The sequence below is a fragment of the Rhinatrema bivittatum genome, chromosome 4 (assembly GCF_901001135.1).
Source record: "Rhinatrema bivittatum chromosome 4, aRhiBiv1.1, whole genome shotgun sequence".
Classification (NCBI taxonomy): domain Eukaryota; kingdom Metazoa; phylum Chordata; class Amphibia; order Gymnophiona; family Rhinatrematidae; genus Rhinatrema; species Rhinatrema bivittatum.
In genome coordinates, this window is record NC_042618.1 from 338,681,634 (window position 1) to 338,698,437 (window position 16,804).

Consider the following 16,804-nt stretch of genomic DNA (forward strand, 5'->3'; position numbering starts at 1 on the left):
CCTTCTCCATTGCAACTATATCTTTTTTGAGATACAGCGACCAGAATTGTACACAGTATTCAAGGTGCAGTCTCACCATGGAGCGATACATGGTGGTCAGCAATGTCAAAGGTAACATAAAGAACCAGAAGGACTAGGAGGGAGTCACCACTTTGATCTGTATACAGGTGGATATTCTTAGAAATTGTTGCAAGTGCGGGGGTGCGGTCGCTTTCTCTAGAGAGATGTGAGCTGTTGGATCACGGCTTGGCTCAGGGAGGAGCCCCAATATTTATTTATTTATTTATTTAAACATTTTTGTATACCGAACATATTGTATACACTTCAAGTCGGTTTACAATAAAACAACTGACTGTCTTTAACGACATGTCTTAAAACAAATAAAATATTATAAATGATAAAGCAAAATTAGAAGCAAAATACACACACCGTGAGAGATGAGTGTCCAAGAAAAGGCTGGAGCTGAAACAAGGCTGGACTAGAATCGAGGCTTTGAACATCTGAGGAACTGGAATAAGGCAGGCTCAGACCTCCACTGGACCTGCATGCACTGTTGCATCCGTCGGTCGCAGACTGCTGCAACCGCTCTGCCTTACCTCTCTCTCTCCTCTTTCCTCCTCCTTGGGGAAGATGGCTGCCTCTGATGCCGAGTGCCGAAACCCTCGGCGTCTCCAACTCAGCATGGGCATTCCAGACCGCCATACTTCCTCATGTGGCCTCCTAGGGTGCGCGCGCGCACGTTGCCTATGCTCAAATACACGTCTTGGCGGGAACCTCGGGGGCGTCCCCACCGCATGACGTCAATAGCTCTGGGTATTTAAAGCCTCCACAAACGCTAACACTTTGAGTTAGCAAGGACTTCGGTTCTAGCTTCTCTGCCTGCTCTAGGCTGCTCGCTTACATGCCTCGCTACCCTCCGGGGATTTCGCTCCTTACAAAGCTCAATACATTATTTTTTCCCAAAGTGAATTCTGCCTTTCATATCAATCAGGCCTTTCCCTTCTTACCATTGCCTGGAAGGAGTGTGGACCCGAGTATCACTCTCTCAGGTGTCTGCATGTATAGAGACTTCTCCTGCAGTATTTGGAGGTCACTAATGCTTTCTGCAAGTCAACCTGTTTGTCCTGTTTGGAGACCTGCGTAAAGGAGAGGCAGCCTCTAAGGTTGTTCTGGCTTACTGGATAAAGGAGACAATCGATTTGACTTACTTGATAAGGGACAAGAAGCCTCCAGAATTGGTATGTGCACACTCCACTGGGACTCTGTCTTGGGTGGAGGTGCATATGCTTGCACCAGCCGATATTTGCAGGGCAGCCACTTGTTCTTCCCTGCATACATTCGTGAAGCATTATCAGCTGGACATGCTGGCGTGGGAGAATATGGTTTACAGTGCAGGTGTTCTTCAGGAAGCTCTCGCTTCCTCTCACCTGGGTAGATGAAGCTTTGGACTTCCCACTTGTCAAGGGCTAGACTGGTGTAGCAGTATGAGATGGAAGGAGAAATTTCCTTTCCATTAGTCCTGCTACACCAGTCCAGGACCCACCTGGGAAGCAAGACTGTATCATTGCAGGCTGTTCTATATAGGTAGCTGGTTGAAGGTTTTGGCTTTTCCTATCCTGTATTGGTTGTGTAAGTTGTTCCTTTCCTTCCATTGTGGGTTGCATGGAAACTTCTCAGGTTTCTAGTTGTAGTTTGGTTATTTTTTTGCAATTGATGGGATCTGATCCGAAGCATTGTCAGGATACTGGATTCCTGTTGCTGGTTCCACCTCCTAAGTAGTGGCCGTGATGTCACGGAGGAAATCAGCTTTGTCTGCCGCCATCTGCTGGTGGGGAGAAATAACCCACTTGTCAATGGCAGGACTGGTGTAGCAAGACTAACAAAAAAGAAATTAACAGGTAAGGAAATTTCTCTATATAGACTTAAGGAAAGTGCACCTTGACATGAAGTCTTTAAAAGATTGTTTCCGTAAATTAACAGAAGCTGCTGTAATAAAAAATCCAGTTTTTTTAATCTGTCTTGGAGCATACCAGACCTCTTTATTTTAGGAGACGCTTCGGAGCATTTTCTGAATCTGCTGGTGCATGCTATGCTCACTTCCTGTTTGGGTTTTCTTTGTAATCTGATTGGCTTGCAGATTTTGAAACCAGGTCACTCTGCATTTGGGGGCAGGATGCTTCTGTAGGAAGCAATTGGATATCATGTGGCCTCTAAAGCAGAATATAAACAGCACTGATGGCTTGAGACCATGCAGGTGCCTTGTTGTAGCCCAAAATGCAAGTTATGCTGCATAGCTGATATTTGCTTTTCTGCAGTAGTTTCTTTACCTTCAAACTATAAAGTCATCAGCTATGTGACATTTTATTTTTAGGAAATTCTGGTTTTGTTTTCATTATACTTTTACCAATGTATTGTGAATAAGTAGGAATTTGTATTTTTTTAATGTCTGCTCTGTGTTCATATGCTTAGGCACACTTTGAGATGAGAAGGTTTATTTTGGACTATAAGAAATGCTGTATTTTTGTAAAGGGGGTGAATACTAGATGGCAGAAAGTCCTCTACAGCTTGCTAGTTGTTTGTTCACCTGCTTATGATAACTGGTGACCAGACTGGTTTCTTTGGTTACGCTTTGCTATCTGTATCTCTGGATGAATCATTGCCTTTTTGACAACAAAGACCGTTGTGGTGTCTGGTTTGCTTTTCCAGGTGTTTCTTTATTGCTCAGTCATACGTCCTGGTGAAGAAGTGGAGTGAAGCTCTTGTCCTGTACGATCGAGTCCTGAAGTATGCCAGTGAGGTGCAGGCCCAGGCTGGAGCTGCTAAGAAAAGTTTGAAAGTATGAAACCCATGTTTTTTTTCCTTTCTGAGGGCTGCTTTCTTTTATATTTGATGCTTTATGAAGGTTCCTTCTGTGCAGGGTAATTTCTAATATAGTAGATTACGGCAGATGAAAACTAGTTTGGCCCATCCAGTCTGCCCAGTTATTCTGTCCTACATTGTTAGTGATATTGCAGCTGACGAAGGTTGACTGCTTATAGGATATTGCCAACTTGGAAAGGAGCTATATCCTACAAGCAGTCAAGCTTCTACAAACTGGCAAGTGAGATTTATCCTTAATAGTACAGCCTGGTAAATGCTGGAGCACCTGACGTGTCTGCCCTCAAATGACTAAACAAAAGGTGACATTTCATTTCTTTTGAGCACATCCCCCCTTCCATCAGAAAATTCGGAACTTTGCTCCCTGAAGTGAGTTGTCATAGTTGACTTCCTGTTAAACTTAACACTCCTGGGTGTATCCGTCAAAGGCACTCTCCATCATATCCTTAACTTCCTGTCTCCCATCATCACTACAGGTATAATAGCCAGTTGCATTTTTTTGTGTCATGTTTGTTTCATTTGGGTGGTCTGTGCTTGTGCGGACTGCACATAGGACTGTGTCCTGTTTGCTACCTGGGAGAGACTGATAATTGGGTGGTATGGTGCCAGCCCCAGTGAATAGCACATAATGAGAATTCCAGTCACAACCGTCTACCTCCCACCACTGCACCAGGCTGGTGGGGCAGGTGCTGGCCCAGGTCTGCTACACCGAAAACACTATGGGGGGAAATGTGGTCCACACTGCCCAGCAGACTACAGTAGTAGCAGAGATAGGAAGGTGGTAGGTAGTCACTGGTGCAGAGGCAGTCTGCATTTTTGTACCTTTTCAGCTAGTTCTCATGTAAGTAAATGGCCTGATTAATTCCTGGTTGCTGGTTTTCCTCTAGAGGATTTCCAGTGGATTTTCAGCAGCCTCTGTGAAATTTGTAGTGCTGTTTGTGTTGACATTAAGCTTGTTGGTGCAGTGCATGTTAGCAATAGACAACCAATTGTGCAATATGCAACCCATGGAGCATATTGGAATTGTTGGTAACAGATGCACCAATGAGTTTGTCTCTACCATTTAGTTAGTGGTCTCACTTGGCTTGAATATTGATTAACATTTACATAGAACATTAGATGAGCCTTCTTTTGTACCCATTCAGGGGTAACATAAAGTTCAAAACCTCCGTTAGAGGAAAGATGCTCTGGAGGAATGTAGTTTTATCTCTTCTTTAAATTAATAATGTCCTAGAAAAAACTGTCTTCCTCTTCATACAACCAGACAATCTAGATGCATGGGTTATGTTCCCCACTTCCCAACCAGATGAGGACAGAGATTTAACAGAGTTGGTGACATAACTGTATAGGCTCCCATGCTGACCTCAGCCTGCCACTATTCTCAGTTGCTATCCTGTGCCTTTTAGCTACGGCCTGGCAAGACTGAATAATCAGGTTTAATTGAAGAGCTGCTTCTGCAGTGAAAGCCTTGTGCTTCCTTCTGCAGTTGAGTGTAGCAGACCAGAGGCCTTCTACCGGTTGTGTTTTTGCTCCAGATTTTTCTGGGGTTGCCTCCCCTCTCCCCCATCCCCCTTTTCTAGCCAACAGGACCTCCTCCAAAAAAAAAAAAAAAAAGGGAGGAGGGGGATATAGGAGAATTAATTTTTTTGTTTTAATCTGAAGCTCCTTCTTGTTTTCCCTCTGTCCAAACAAAAAAAAAAAGACACAGCTGTTTTGTTTTTTGTTTGTTTGTTTTGAAAGGCCATCAAGCCAGTCAGCGGAGCTTGTATTGGGACCACGGTGAGTGAAATATCCTGAATTTTAATTGTACCGGCCATTGTTTTAAGCAGACAAGGCAATGAATGGTCCCTTGGAGCACAGGAAAAACTCTGCTCATGTTGTGACTTGGGCAGGCAAATATGGGGGGGGGAGAGAGGAGGATCTTGTTGCGGATGTGTGGAGGAAAGGGATTCTAGTCTGCAGGATGGAATGCCTGAGCTGGGGGAGGGGGACCACAACTAGTCCCCACCATCATTTTGTCTCCTGTGTGCGACATAAGGATTTGGACTCTGGCCCTCCCTGCCTAGATCCCACAGTGCAGGAGCCATTGGATAATTCCAGCGGGGCCCCAATAGCAGCTGCAGTTAAGGTGCAGCTCCCAGTTTTCAGATTTCCTCATCAGATTGGTCTTTTAATTTCATCAGAATTTTTGAGGTATCTTTGGCAAGCATTTTGTATGGGGCAGAGTGCAGTCTCAGATCCTTCTCCAGTAGTTTCAGTTCCCAAAGAGGAGAATCCTGGAGGATCAGGCCGCAAAAGGTTGAGAAGGGAGGGTGAAGAATTGGAGGAGGACAGGACTGCCAAATCTCTCTGCGACCTGAGGGTTTAAGGACCCTGGCAGCGAGGGAAAATTGGAAGAATATTTTCCTGAGGTGGAGGATGGTTCCTCTATGGTCAGATTATTTTACAGAGAGGAACAGGAAAATTAGTTTCTTACCTGATAATTTTCGTTCCTGTAGTACCAAGGATCAGTCCAGGACACCTGGGTTGTGACACAGCACCAGTACATGGAGACAGACTAAAACTTGTGGGCGGAGCCATATATGCCTCTGTGCCAGTCACAGCCCCTCAGTCATACGTAATGTCAAAGTAGAAAACACAACCAGAGAACTAAAACCAAAACTAGCTATAAACCGCTAATAGAACGGGGAAAGAAACACCCCTTCAGGAAACGTACTCTCCCACCGAGAGAGCGAAACAAGCGGACAAGATTAACCCAGAATAGTGAGCGGACTCTCCGTTACTTCAGCGCAGCACTGCAGGCGGGATCCTGGACTGATCCTTGGTACTACAGGAACGAAAATTATCAGGTAAGAAACTAATTTTCCTTTCCCTGTACGTACCAGGATCAGTCCAGGACACCTGGGATGTACCAGAGCAACCTACTGAGGGTGGGAAGCAGAGAGTCCCGTTCGGAGTACCCTCTCTCCAAATCTCCCGGAATCGGTAGCCCGGACATCCAACCGGTAATACCGGATAAAGGTATGCAACGACTTCCAGGTAGCCGCCCTGCAAATCTCTTGAGGCTACACCTGAGAAGCTTCCGCCCAAGACGCAGCTGGAGAGCGAGTCGAGGGAGCCCGAAGACCCACAGGAAGTGGTTTTCCCCCGCACCAAGTACGCCGAACCAATGGCCTCCTTGAGCCAACGGGCAATCGTCGTGCGGGACGCTGCAACTCCTTTCTTTGGACCAGAGAACAAAGCAAACAGATGATCTGTGACCCGAAATGGATAAGTGACCTCCAGACAGCGAAGGAGGGATCTCCGCACGTCAAACTTCCGTAACTCCCACGCTTCTGGATCAGAGGGCACCCCGACCGCGAAAGCGGACAGCTCAACCGATTGAAAAACATGGAAGGCCGACACCCCTTTCGGCAGGAAGGAAGGAACCGTCCGCAAATAAACTCCGGAATCGGAAATACGCAAGAAGGGTTCCCTACAGGACAAAGCCTGTAACTCCGAAACACGCCGTGCCGAAGCAATCGCCACCAAGAACACCGTCTTCAACGTGAGATCCTGAATAGTTAAGCGGTTCAAGGGTTCAAACAGCGCCGCGCATAAAGCGGAGAGAACCGAATGGAGGTTCCAAGCCGGACAGGGGAGACGCAATGGAGGACGAAGGTGCTTAGCTCCCCGAAGGAAACAGGAGATATCTGGGTGAAGAGCCAGGAAAGTACCACGGACCTTACCTCGCAAACAACCAATCGCCGCCACTTGGACCCGTAGAGAACTGCAAGCCAGACCTTTGGCAAATGTCGGAGACAGAAGCCGCAGTAGGGACCACCCCACGCTGCACGCACCATTCCTCAAAATCCACCCAGACACGGACATAAGCCAGGGACGTCGCCTGTTTCCTGGAACGTAGCAACGTGGCTACCACCGCATCTGAGTAACCTTTTCTCTTCAGCCGATTCCTCGCAAAACCATGCCGTGAGACAGAAGTGATCCGCATTCTCCAAACAGACGGGGCCCCGATGGAGTAGACCCGCCATTCCCTGGAGCTGAAGGGGTGCCGCCACTGTGAGCTGGACGAAGTCTGCGAACCAAGGCCGGCACGGCCACTCCGGTGCCACCAGGATCACGTTGGCTGGGTGCAACTCTATGCGCCGCAGAATCTTGCCAATCATCGGCCACGGGGGAACCACGTACAGCAGAACATCCGTCGGCCCGGGAAGCGCCAACGCATCGACGCCTTCTGCCCCCCTTTCTCGACTTCGACTGAAACATCGCGGAGCCTTCGCGTTGTGCCACGTGTCCATCAGATCCATGTGGGGCACTCCCTATGTTTCGCAAATGAGAAGAAACGCTTCGTCCGCCAGCTCCCACTCTCCGGGATCCAGGTGATGCCGGCTGAGAAAAAATCCGCCTGAACGTTGTCGACTCCTGCACTGTGAGAGGCTGCTATGTTGCTGAGATGTAGCCCTGACCAGACCATTAAGCGCTGAGCCTCCTCCGCCACCTGTGGGCTCCTTGTCCCGCCTTGGCGGTTGATGTAGGCCACGGTGGTCGCGTTGTCCGACAACACTCGGACCGCCCTTCCCCGCACTACCGGTAGGAAGGCTTGCAGAGCCAGACGGACCGCTCAGGTCTCTAGTCTGTTGATAGACCACTGGGCTAGCGACACTGACCATAGGCCTTGGACCGAGCTCCCTAGGCAGACCACTCCCCAACTGGAGAGGCTGGCCTCCGCGGTCACCACCGTCCCATTGGGCACCAGAAGAGACACTCCAGAGGACAGATGACTGGAATCCAGCCACCAGAGCAGGCTGGACCTCGCGAGTCCCCCTAGTGGAAGCGGTAAATGGAACTCCTCTGAAACCGGCGCCCAGCAAGATAGTAAGGACGACGGTAAAGGCCGCAGATGAGCGAACGCCCAGGAAACCAGCTCAAGTGTGGAAGCCATAGAGCCCAGGACCGTAAGGCAGTCGCAGACCCGCGGCCGGCGGAGAGACAAGAAGCGCCTTACTTGAGCTGGCAGCTCGTATCTCCGTTCGTGTGACAGGAACACCTAGCCCTGCGACGTGTCGACAACGGCTCCCAGATATTCCAAGGTCTGCGAGGGTGTCCGAAGACTCTTGTTGAAGTTGACCACCCATCCTAGGGCCTGCCAAGGTGTAGGACCCTGGACAACCGACATTGATCCTCGGGCTTCGCCCGAATCCACCAATCGTCCAGGGAAGGATGGACCAGGAGACCTTACTGGCGCAGCCGCGCCGCCACCATCACCTTCGTGAATGTACGGGGGCCGTCGCGTGACCAGGAGACCTTACTGACGCAGCCGCGCCGCCACCGCGACCATCACCTTCGTGAATGTACGGGGGCCGTCGCGAGACCAACCGGGAGCGCTTGAAACTGGCAATGCCGTCCTAGAACGCAGAACCTGACGAAGTGCAGGAACAACGGCTGCATGCCTATGTGAAGAGACGCCTCCGCGAGATCTAGGGAGACCAGAAACTCACCGGGTCACCCCGCAGCCATTACCGACTGAATCGACTCCATTGTGAAGTGATAAACGGGAAGGCATTGGTTCACTCCACCAAGATCCAGAATAGAGCTGTCCGTGCCGCCTGTCTTGGGGACGACGAAGTAAATGGAGTAACGGCCCCTGCCGTGTGGTTGACCGGAACGGAGGAGGCAGCCGAGTCTGATCACGCGGAGGACCCACTGGTCTGACGTTACACCGGCCCATCTCTCTACAACTGAAATCAACCGCGCCCCGACGTTGGGAACGGCGTGCTGTGGCTGCGGTGAGAGAGCGAGAGGCCGACCACCTTTCATTGAGAAGCTTAGGACTCCTGCGCTCGCCGGGGCTCCCTCGTTTCCCCCGAAAAGACTGCTGCTGCCATGGCGGGGTCCGGGAGGAAGAAGCCCTATACGACTGACCAGGAGACTGTTGAGGACGCGACGTCCTGGGATCACGAAAGCAGGACCTGGCCGAAAACGAATACCACGCCCTAATTTTATCCTCGGGCCTCAGGAAATCATTCGATCTCCGGCAAGGGAGAGAGCTTACCCATAGCGTTCGTGACCTAGAGGTGCAAAGCCGGAGTATCCTATTCACGATAGAGCAGGGCTGACACAGAGAGGTGAAAAGGAATGAAGCCCAGCCGAGACTACCCCCAGCGGGGTGGCGAAGCCCCACCCCTCCAGGATGGCGGGAATCAGGGGCCAGCTCCTTCCTGATGAAGAGGCGGATCAAGCTCGAGTAATCCCCTTCCGAAGGCAGTGTCTGCCCCGCCGCCCCCTGCGGCGGCGTGCCATCCCCCTCAGCCCCCCTGGGAGGCGGGGAGGACGCCTTGGAAATCTGCGGACCCGACGATTCCGATGTAGACCTCTCCCCCGGCCCCCCTCGGAGGAGGGGAGGGCACCGAGGAAATACCGGATCAGACGAGACAGAGTCAGGGTCCGTGCCCAAGCTAGGCGGTAGGGCCCCCCTTGGCGGTAGGACCCCCAACGGGCGTTTGGCTATGAATCGGCCCGCCGCGATCCGCGGCCGAGTACGCGTCCGGTCCAAACTGATAGGCCTCTCCAACCCCCCCCCCCCCCCCGCCTGGCCAGAAGGTCGCTTGTGGGCTCTGCGTGCCTTCAAGGCCCTAAGCCAGGCCACAAGAAAACCAGGGGCAGAAAAAAACCCCGTGCCAGGCCAAAAGAAAACCAGGGCAAAGAGCGTTTCTCCCCCAGCCCTCCCCCCCACCGCCTCCGATGGCAAACAGACCGCGGAGTCGGCCGCTGGGGGGGGGGGGAAACGGAAACAAGGGAAACCCTGGGACCTGCCGCGCTTGGTGTCGCGCTCGATGCTGGCACCAAGATGGCCGCCGTTCCCGCCAATTTTGCGCGAGAGGTCGGCGTTTTTTTTTTTAAATCTTTTCCCGCGGCAGACAGGAATTGCCTGGGGAAGGCCGCCGGACGGTCCCCGACCGCAACCGCGAGAGGCTGCTGCCGACCAAGCACCCCCCCCGAAGCCAGGCCGCCGATCCTGCGCCCCCCCTTATCGCCGCCTGAGGAAACCGCGCTCGCTAGAGGCGCGCAGCGCTGGAGCCGCAAGTCGAGCAGGCTGACCCAAGCAGCCTGCTCGGACGAGAGCACTCCCCACGCTTCGACGAAAACGCAAAGTAAAAGGAGAGAAGGTGAGAGGGAGAGAGGGAAACGCCGAAACGACCGCTGCAGCAGAGACCCCAGCGCGCTGAAAAGAAAACTGCACCGTTTTTTTTTTTGTTTTTTTTTTTAAACCGAGCTGTCCCTCGCAGCGGTCCGGCGGTCCGGCCGGGGCGAGAGAACCGAGCCGCAGGCCCTGCACTGCGAACCCCGAGGCATGCCGACGAACGCGGGAAAACGGAGGCGCGCCGAACAAAATCACCACACGGGAAAAAAAATTTAAAATAACTAAACGGCGCAATTCGGCGACCTCCCCCCTGCTGGCGACGCCCCCCCACCGACCGAAACGGAGCGGCAACGCCAGGCAACGGAGAGCCGCAAGAAATAAAAGTAAAACTTTTTTTTTTTATACAAAAAAACACGCTGTCCCTGGTTCTGAAAGCCCTATTTCCTGCAGGGGTGAGTGAACCGGGCTCCCCGGTGTCACCCCTGACGCTGCCACTAGCCCAGCCAGGTCCTCGACCCTGGCAGCGGCCTCAACCGGGGGAGGGTAGTCCCCTCAGGACCTCTCAACCCCCCTGGGAGGCAGGGCACCCGGGACTAAGAATTAAAAACAAAAACCCAATTTAGAATACAACAATTAGGCCTAACAAAACTAGCCCAAAAATCAAACCTGACTAACCACCAGAATCAGGTCAGGCAGGGCTGTGACTGGACCTGCACCATCTACTGGAGACAGAGTAAGACTGAGGGGCTGTGACTGGCACAGGGGCATATATGGCTCCGCCCACAAGTTATAGTCTGTTTCCATCTACTGGTGCGAAGTCACAACCCAGGTGTCCTGGACTGATCCTGGTACGTACAGGGAATGGCCTTTAATTACCCATTCTTTAAATGACCTTAATATTGCCAATCAGAAAGTGGAAGAAAGTTCTGGTTCTGTACAGGATCCTATTATGACTAATATTAGGAAGCCTATGAAGGCTTTTACCTTACAGTCCTTGGTTAAAGATTTAATTAATTTAGAATGGGTTCCTCCTAAGACTAATTTTATAGGGAATTGTTTTCCAGTAAAGCTGCATCCTCTTATCTCTCAAGACAGAGGCTAAAGTTTCCCAAAGTGGATGCACTGGTGTGCTCCATTATGAAAAGGGCCATTATTCCTGTGCTCAAAGATGCTCCGGATAGAAAGAGAGAGAGGCAGTACTTAAGCAGACCTTTGAGGCTTCTAATATGGCGATTCAAGTAGCTGCACGTAGCAGAATTGTGGCTATAGTGACGTTCCATTTGTCTCCACGAATGCAGGATAGGAGCAGTTCTGGTCTGGATGATGCGGCGCAAATGGAGCTGGGTGCAGCCTTTTTTTTTTTTTTTTTAAGCAGATACTTCCTTTTGATCTGGTTCCTATTATGGCTAGAAATATGGCTTCTATTATGGCAGTCGGGCATTTTGCCTTTACGTAGAAATTGGTCAGCAGATTCAATCTCTAAGAGTCAGCTTTCCAAACTTCCTTTCAAGGGCAGACTTCTTTTCAAGGAGGAGCTAGAGACGATGGCCAAGGCATTTGGGGGTGGGGGGGGGGGATGTAAGGTCCCCAGGTTGCTGGAAGATAAATAGGGCCTTATTGAGGCTGTCTTCTAGAGGTCAGTTTAGAGATTCTAGGAAATTTAAGCAGGGTAGGTCTTCCACGGGGCAACAGTTTAGGCCATATGGCAGATTTCAGTCCTTTTGAAATTCAAAGAGGGGAGGAAAAGATGGAGGCTTGGGAAATGTGGGGCCCTCTCAATGATGATGTGAGGGCCCAGCCTCTGGAGCAGAAGATAGGACATTTAGCAGATCATCACTGGAGGTGGGTTGAGATTACCTCAGATCAGTGGATCTTGAATGTCATCCAGAACGAATACACCCATCTGATTTCAGCCACTTTTATGGGGCGCTTTTCTTGCCCTTCCCCCTATAAAGCAGAAGGCATTGAACAAAATGCTTGATCGCCTGCTGAACATAGGGGTGGTAGTTCCGGTGCCCTCAGCATAGTGGGGGCAAGGTTGGTATTCAATTTAATTCATAATTCCCAAAACAGAAAGAGTAATGAAGTGGAGGAGGAGATTAGCAGTTAGAGCAGTGGACTACGAACCAGCGAAGGCAAGGTTCAAAGCCCACTGCTAATCCTTGTGACCTTGGGCAAGTCACTTCACCTTCCATTGCCTCATATACAAACTATATATTGAGAGTCCTCTGGGGACAGAAGAATGCCTATAGTACATGAATGTAATCCACTTTGAAGTTCATGAAAGAATATAAATCAAATAATTTTGTCTAGTATTGGATCTAAAGTAGGTCAGAAAAGTTCTGAGAGTTTTCCACTTCAGGATGGATAGTTCCCTGTACGTACCTGGATCAGTCCAGACAGTGGGTTATGTCCCCAATCCAGCAGATGGAGTCAGCACAAGCTTTGAGGGGGCGTATCCATATATACTACTACCCCCTCTGCAGGAGTTCAGTATCTTCTGACTCCAGCAGATGCGAGTAGGGGAATCAGGCTTCCCCTCCTTTTCCTTCACTTTCTTGCTTGATTATGGCTTGTTGTTGTCTTTTTCTGTGGATCAAGTTTGTATCAAGTTTGTATTAAGTTAAAAAAAAAAAAAAAAAAAAAAAAAGGCAGAGTTCTTTCAACTTCTGGGGAGTGGCTTATCTTCCTTGTCTCTTCTCTGCGGCCTTGCTGTTTATTTCTCGTTGCAGCCAGGGGTAAGTTTGTTTTTCCTTTGTAGTTTTTTCCTTCACAGCTCAGCCCCCGGTGCCTGTGAAAGCCGGTGGAGCCGGCCTCTTCGCTCTTTACTCCCTCATCCGCGGCCATTTTACAGCTCCTCATGGGCTGCTGAGCCATTTAGGGAAAGATGTCTGGGGCGGGTCGTGTGGCCGGGAAGGCCCCCCCGCGGCACCCTCCTCTATTTTCGGACAGCAGGCAGTGCGGGCCGACCGGGCCCCCCCCGCAGCGGCGCTTTTGTGCGCGTGGCCCCCCCCCCCCCCCCCGTGGCTTTTTCTTTTCTCCTACAGCGATCCCGATGCCGCGGCCGTCCCGCTGTGCGGCCTGCGGAGACCCGGGGTCCCGGATTTCCCGGGAGGGCATCTGTGCACGATGCCTTCCCGGGGGGGAAGGTACCTCACAGTCCCTGACTGATTTCTCTTTTTTGCCCGGGCGGCGCGGGCCGGCCACTCCGCCATTTTTGGCGGGAACGGCGGCCATTTTACATTCTGAGCGCCCTGAGGCGCAGGCCACGAGGGGGAACGAATCCCTGGAGGCCACGAGGGAGAACGGATCCCTGGAGGACTCTACCAGCGGGGGTGTTCCCCCGATTTTGGTGCAGGAACCAAGCACCCAGAGCCAGGGAGCAGGAACCACGCCGCCCCCGAAGCGCACCCGAGCAGGCCGGGGTTCTCTCCGGAGTTTATCCTGCTCATGCATACCGCTTATCTGCAGGGGCTGGAAGCACCTGTGGGACCCCCCCCCCCCCTCCTAAGATCCCTCGGATGTCGCCCTCGACGCCGGCCCCCCCCGACCCTCCGGGAGTGGGGGCCTCCCGCCTCCCTACCCGGGTCCGATCCACGCCCGCGGCAGTGGGGGCGGTGCCAGACCCAGCGGGACATGGACTTGACCTCCCGGACGGGGGACAAGGGGACGGCACGCAGGAGGGGGATGATCCGCGTACCCTACGCCTCTTCCAGAGGGAAGAGCTGGACGACCTCATCCCGCAGATCATCCAAGAATTAGATTTGGACCCGCCACAAGACCCGCCTGCCCCAGTAGCTCCCGCTGTCGTCACTTCAAGGAAGGGAGATCCTGTCCTGGCGGCACTCCGGCCGAGGGCTCGGGCTTTTCCCATTCATGACTCGTTTTTACAACTTCTCACCAGGGAATGGGACACCCCGGAGGCCTCCCTGAAGAGCAGCCGGGCTATGGAAAAGCTGCACCCGCTCCCCGAAGATTTCTGGACCTCATCAAGGTCCCAAAGGTGGACTCCGCAGTGTCGGCGGTCACGAAGAGGACGACTATCCCAGTGACGGGAGGTGCGGCGTTGCGGGACACACAGGATCGTAAGTTGGAAGTTTTCCTTAAGCGGGTTTTCGAGGTCTCACCCCTCACGTCTCAGAACCTGCCGTCCGATGAGGCTGCCCAGGCAGATCGGCTAGAAGCCGCAGTGGCGTATGGGGCGGACGCCTCGTACGACCTTTTTCGGGTCCTCGCAAGATCCATGGTTTCGGTAGTGGCAGCACGACGACTACTGTGGCTACGCAATTGGGCAGCTGATACGTCCTCTTAGTCGAGTCTGGGCTCTCTTCCCTTCAGGGGCAAGTTCCTCTTCGGGGAGGATTTGGACCAGATCATCAAGTCCCTGGGGGAGAACGCTGTTCATCGGCTGCCGGAGGATAGGTTTCGACCATCCAGAGCATTTTCTTCTTCTCGGACCAGAGCCAGAGCGCAACGGCGCTACAGGGGATACAGACAGGCGGGCTCCCGGTCATCCACCCCCAGGTCTCAGCCCTGGTCGCGCTCCTTTCGCGGGCGTCGGCCTGCACGCACTACTCCCGGAACCGGGAACCCCTATACCAAGTCTTTACAATGATGCCAGTCTCGCCCACTCCCCTGTCCCCAGGATTGGGGACCGACTAACGTATTTCTACGCGGAGTGGGCACGGATCACCTCGGACCAGTGGGTCCTGGATACCATAAAACACGGCTACGCATTGGAATTTGTCCGCCCCCCGCAGGGAAGGTTCATCTTTTCCCCCTGTGGCTCGGACCTCAAGAGAGGAGCGGTGCTGCTGACTCTGGACAGACTCCGGGAGATAGGCGCTATTGCGCCCGTGCCCTTCGGAGAGGTGGGCTCGGGCCACTATTCCATCTATTTCGTCGTACCAAAGAAGGACGGTTCCTTCCGGCCTATCCTAGACCTCAAGGAAGTCAACAAATCCCTTCGAGTCGTCCGGTTCCGCATGGAAACGCTCCGGTCAGTGATTGCGGCGGTGCATCGGGGGGAGTTCCTCTCCTCCCTGGACTTAACAGAGGCCTACCTGCACATTCCCATCCGCCCGGACCACCACCATTTCCTTCGTTTCAAAATTCTGGACCAGCATTTTCAGTTCACGGCTCTCCCGTTTGGATTGGCGACGGCGCCGCGCACCTTCACCAAGATCATGGTAGTCGTGGCGGCAGCTCTCCGGAAGGAGGGCATCCTGGTTCATCCTTATCTGGACGATTGGCTCCTCTGGGCGAAGTCATTCGATCATGGACGCTCAGCGGTGACTCGAGTAGTACGGTTTCTACATTCCCTGGGATGGGTAGTGAACTTCTCCAAGAGCTCCCTCATGCCCTCGCAACGCTTGGGTTTTTTTGGGGGCGACCTTCGAAACCCTACTGGGCAAAGTTTTTCTGCGCCAGGACAAAGCTCAATCCTTGCGGGATCACACACGACGGTTCTCTGTGTTACCAGAGCCCACCTCCTGGGACTACCTGCAACTCCTGGGAGTGATGGGGTCCACCATCGACCTTGTACCTTGGGCTTTCGCGCACATCAGGACCTTACAGTGGGCACTCCTCTCCCGTTGGAAACCAGTATCGCAGGGCTACCAGATGATTCTCCTGCTCCCGCAGAATGCCAGGGACAGTCTGGGCTGGTGGTTGGATCCGCCGAACCTGGCCCGTGGCGTGTCCCTCGATCTGCCAAATTGGGTGGTGGTGACCACCGATGCCAGTCTAGCAGGCTGGGGTGCAGTCTGCGATCGAAGCGCCACGCAGGGGACGTGGTCCACGGTGGAGGCGAAGTGGTCAATCAACCGTCTGGAAACCAGAGCGGTCCGGCTAGCTCTGCGACATTTCCTCCCGCTTCTTCGGAACCGGGAAGTCAGAATCCTATCGGACAACGCTACCACCGTGGCCTACATCAACCGACAAGGAGGCACGCGCAGCCCGCAGGTCGCGCTCGAGGCGGCGCTGCTGATGCAATGGGCGGAGCGTCATCTCGTCCGGCTAGCGGCCTCGCACATCGCAGGTGTGGACAACGTCCAGGCGGACTTCCTCAGTCGTCAACTGCTGGACCCCGGAGAGTGGTCTCTCTCCGACAAAGCGATGCAACTCCTCGTCCATCGGTGGGGGGCCCCCCACTTGGATCTGATGGCGTCCGCTCTCAACGCCAAGGCCCCACGCTTCTTCAGTCGCCGGAGAGAGCGCGGCGCGGAGGGAGTGGATGCCCTGGTCCTCCCGTGGCCGCCACATCTTCTGCTCTACGCTTTTCCACCATGGCCCCTGGTGGGCAGGATGCTCCTCAGAATAGAAAGCCATCAGGGGACCGTGGTTTTCGTCGCCCCTGAATGGCCCAGGCGACCCTGGTTTGCGGACCTGCTACAGCTGGTGATCGGGCCAATCAGGCTGGGGCACCTCCCCCAGCTCCTACATCAGGGCCCGGTATTTTTCGAGCAGGCAGAACTCTTCTGTCTTGCGGCCTGGCTTTTGTGAGGCGCCGCCTCCGGCGTCGGGGCTACCCGGAGGCGGTAGTATCCATGCTATTGCGGGCACGAAAGACATCGACGTCGGCGGCCTATGTTCGAGCTGTGGTGTACCGGCCAGGCCACGAGACCCGCTAAGGCTTCTGTACCTCAGATCCTTCAGTTTCTACAGGCGGGGGTGGAAAAAGGGCTCGCCTATAATTCACTACGGGTTCAGGTGGCCGCCCTTGGTTCGCTGCTGAGCGATGGGGGCTCTCTTCTACAGTATCCTGAGATTGCTCGTTTTCTCAAG

The 16,804-nt window shown here is 53.1% G+C and overlaps 1 protein-coding gene across 1 annotated transcript in view; it reads left to right on the top strand.

Annotated features, from left to right (window-relative positions):
• SRP68 (signal recognition particle 68) overlaps window positions 1-16,804 on the top strand; it is a 136,623-nt gene that overhangs the window by 91,644 nt on the left and 28,175 nt on the right. The window contains 1 exon segment of the mRNA XM_029600463.1: window positions 2,707-2,836. Coding sequence (XP_029456323.1) covers window positions 2,707-2,836 — 130 coding nt within the window.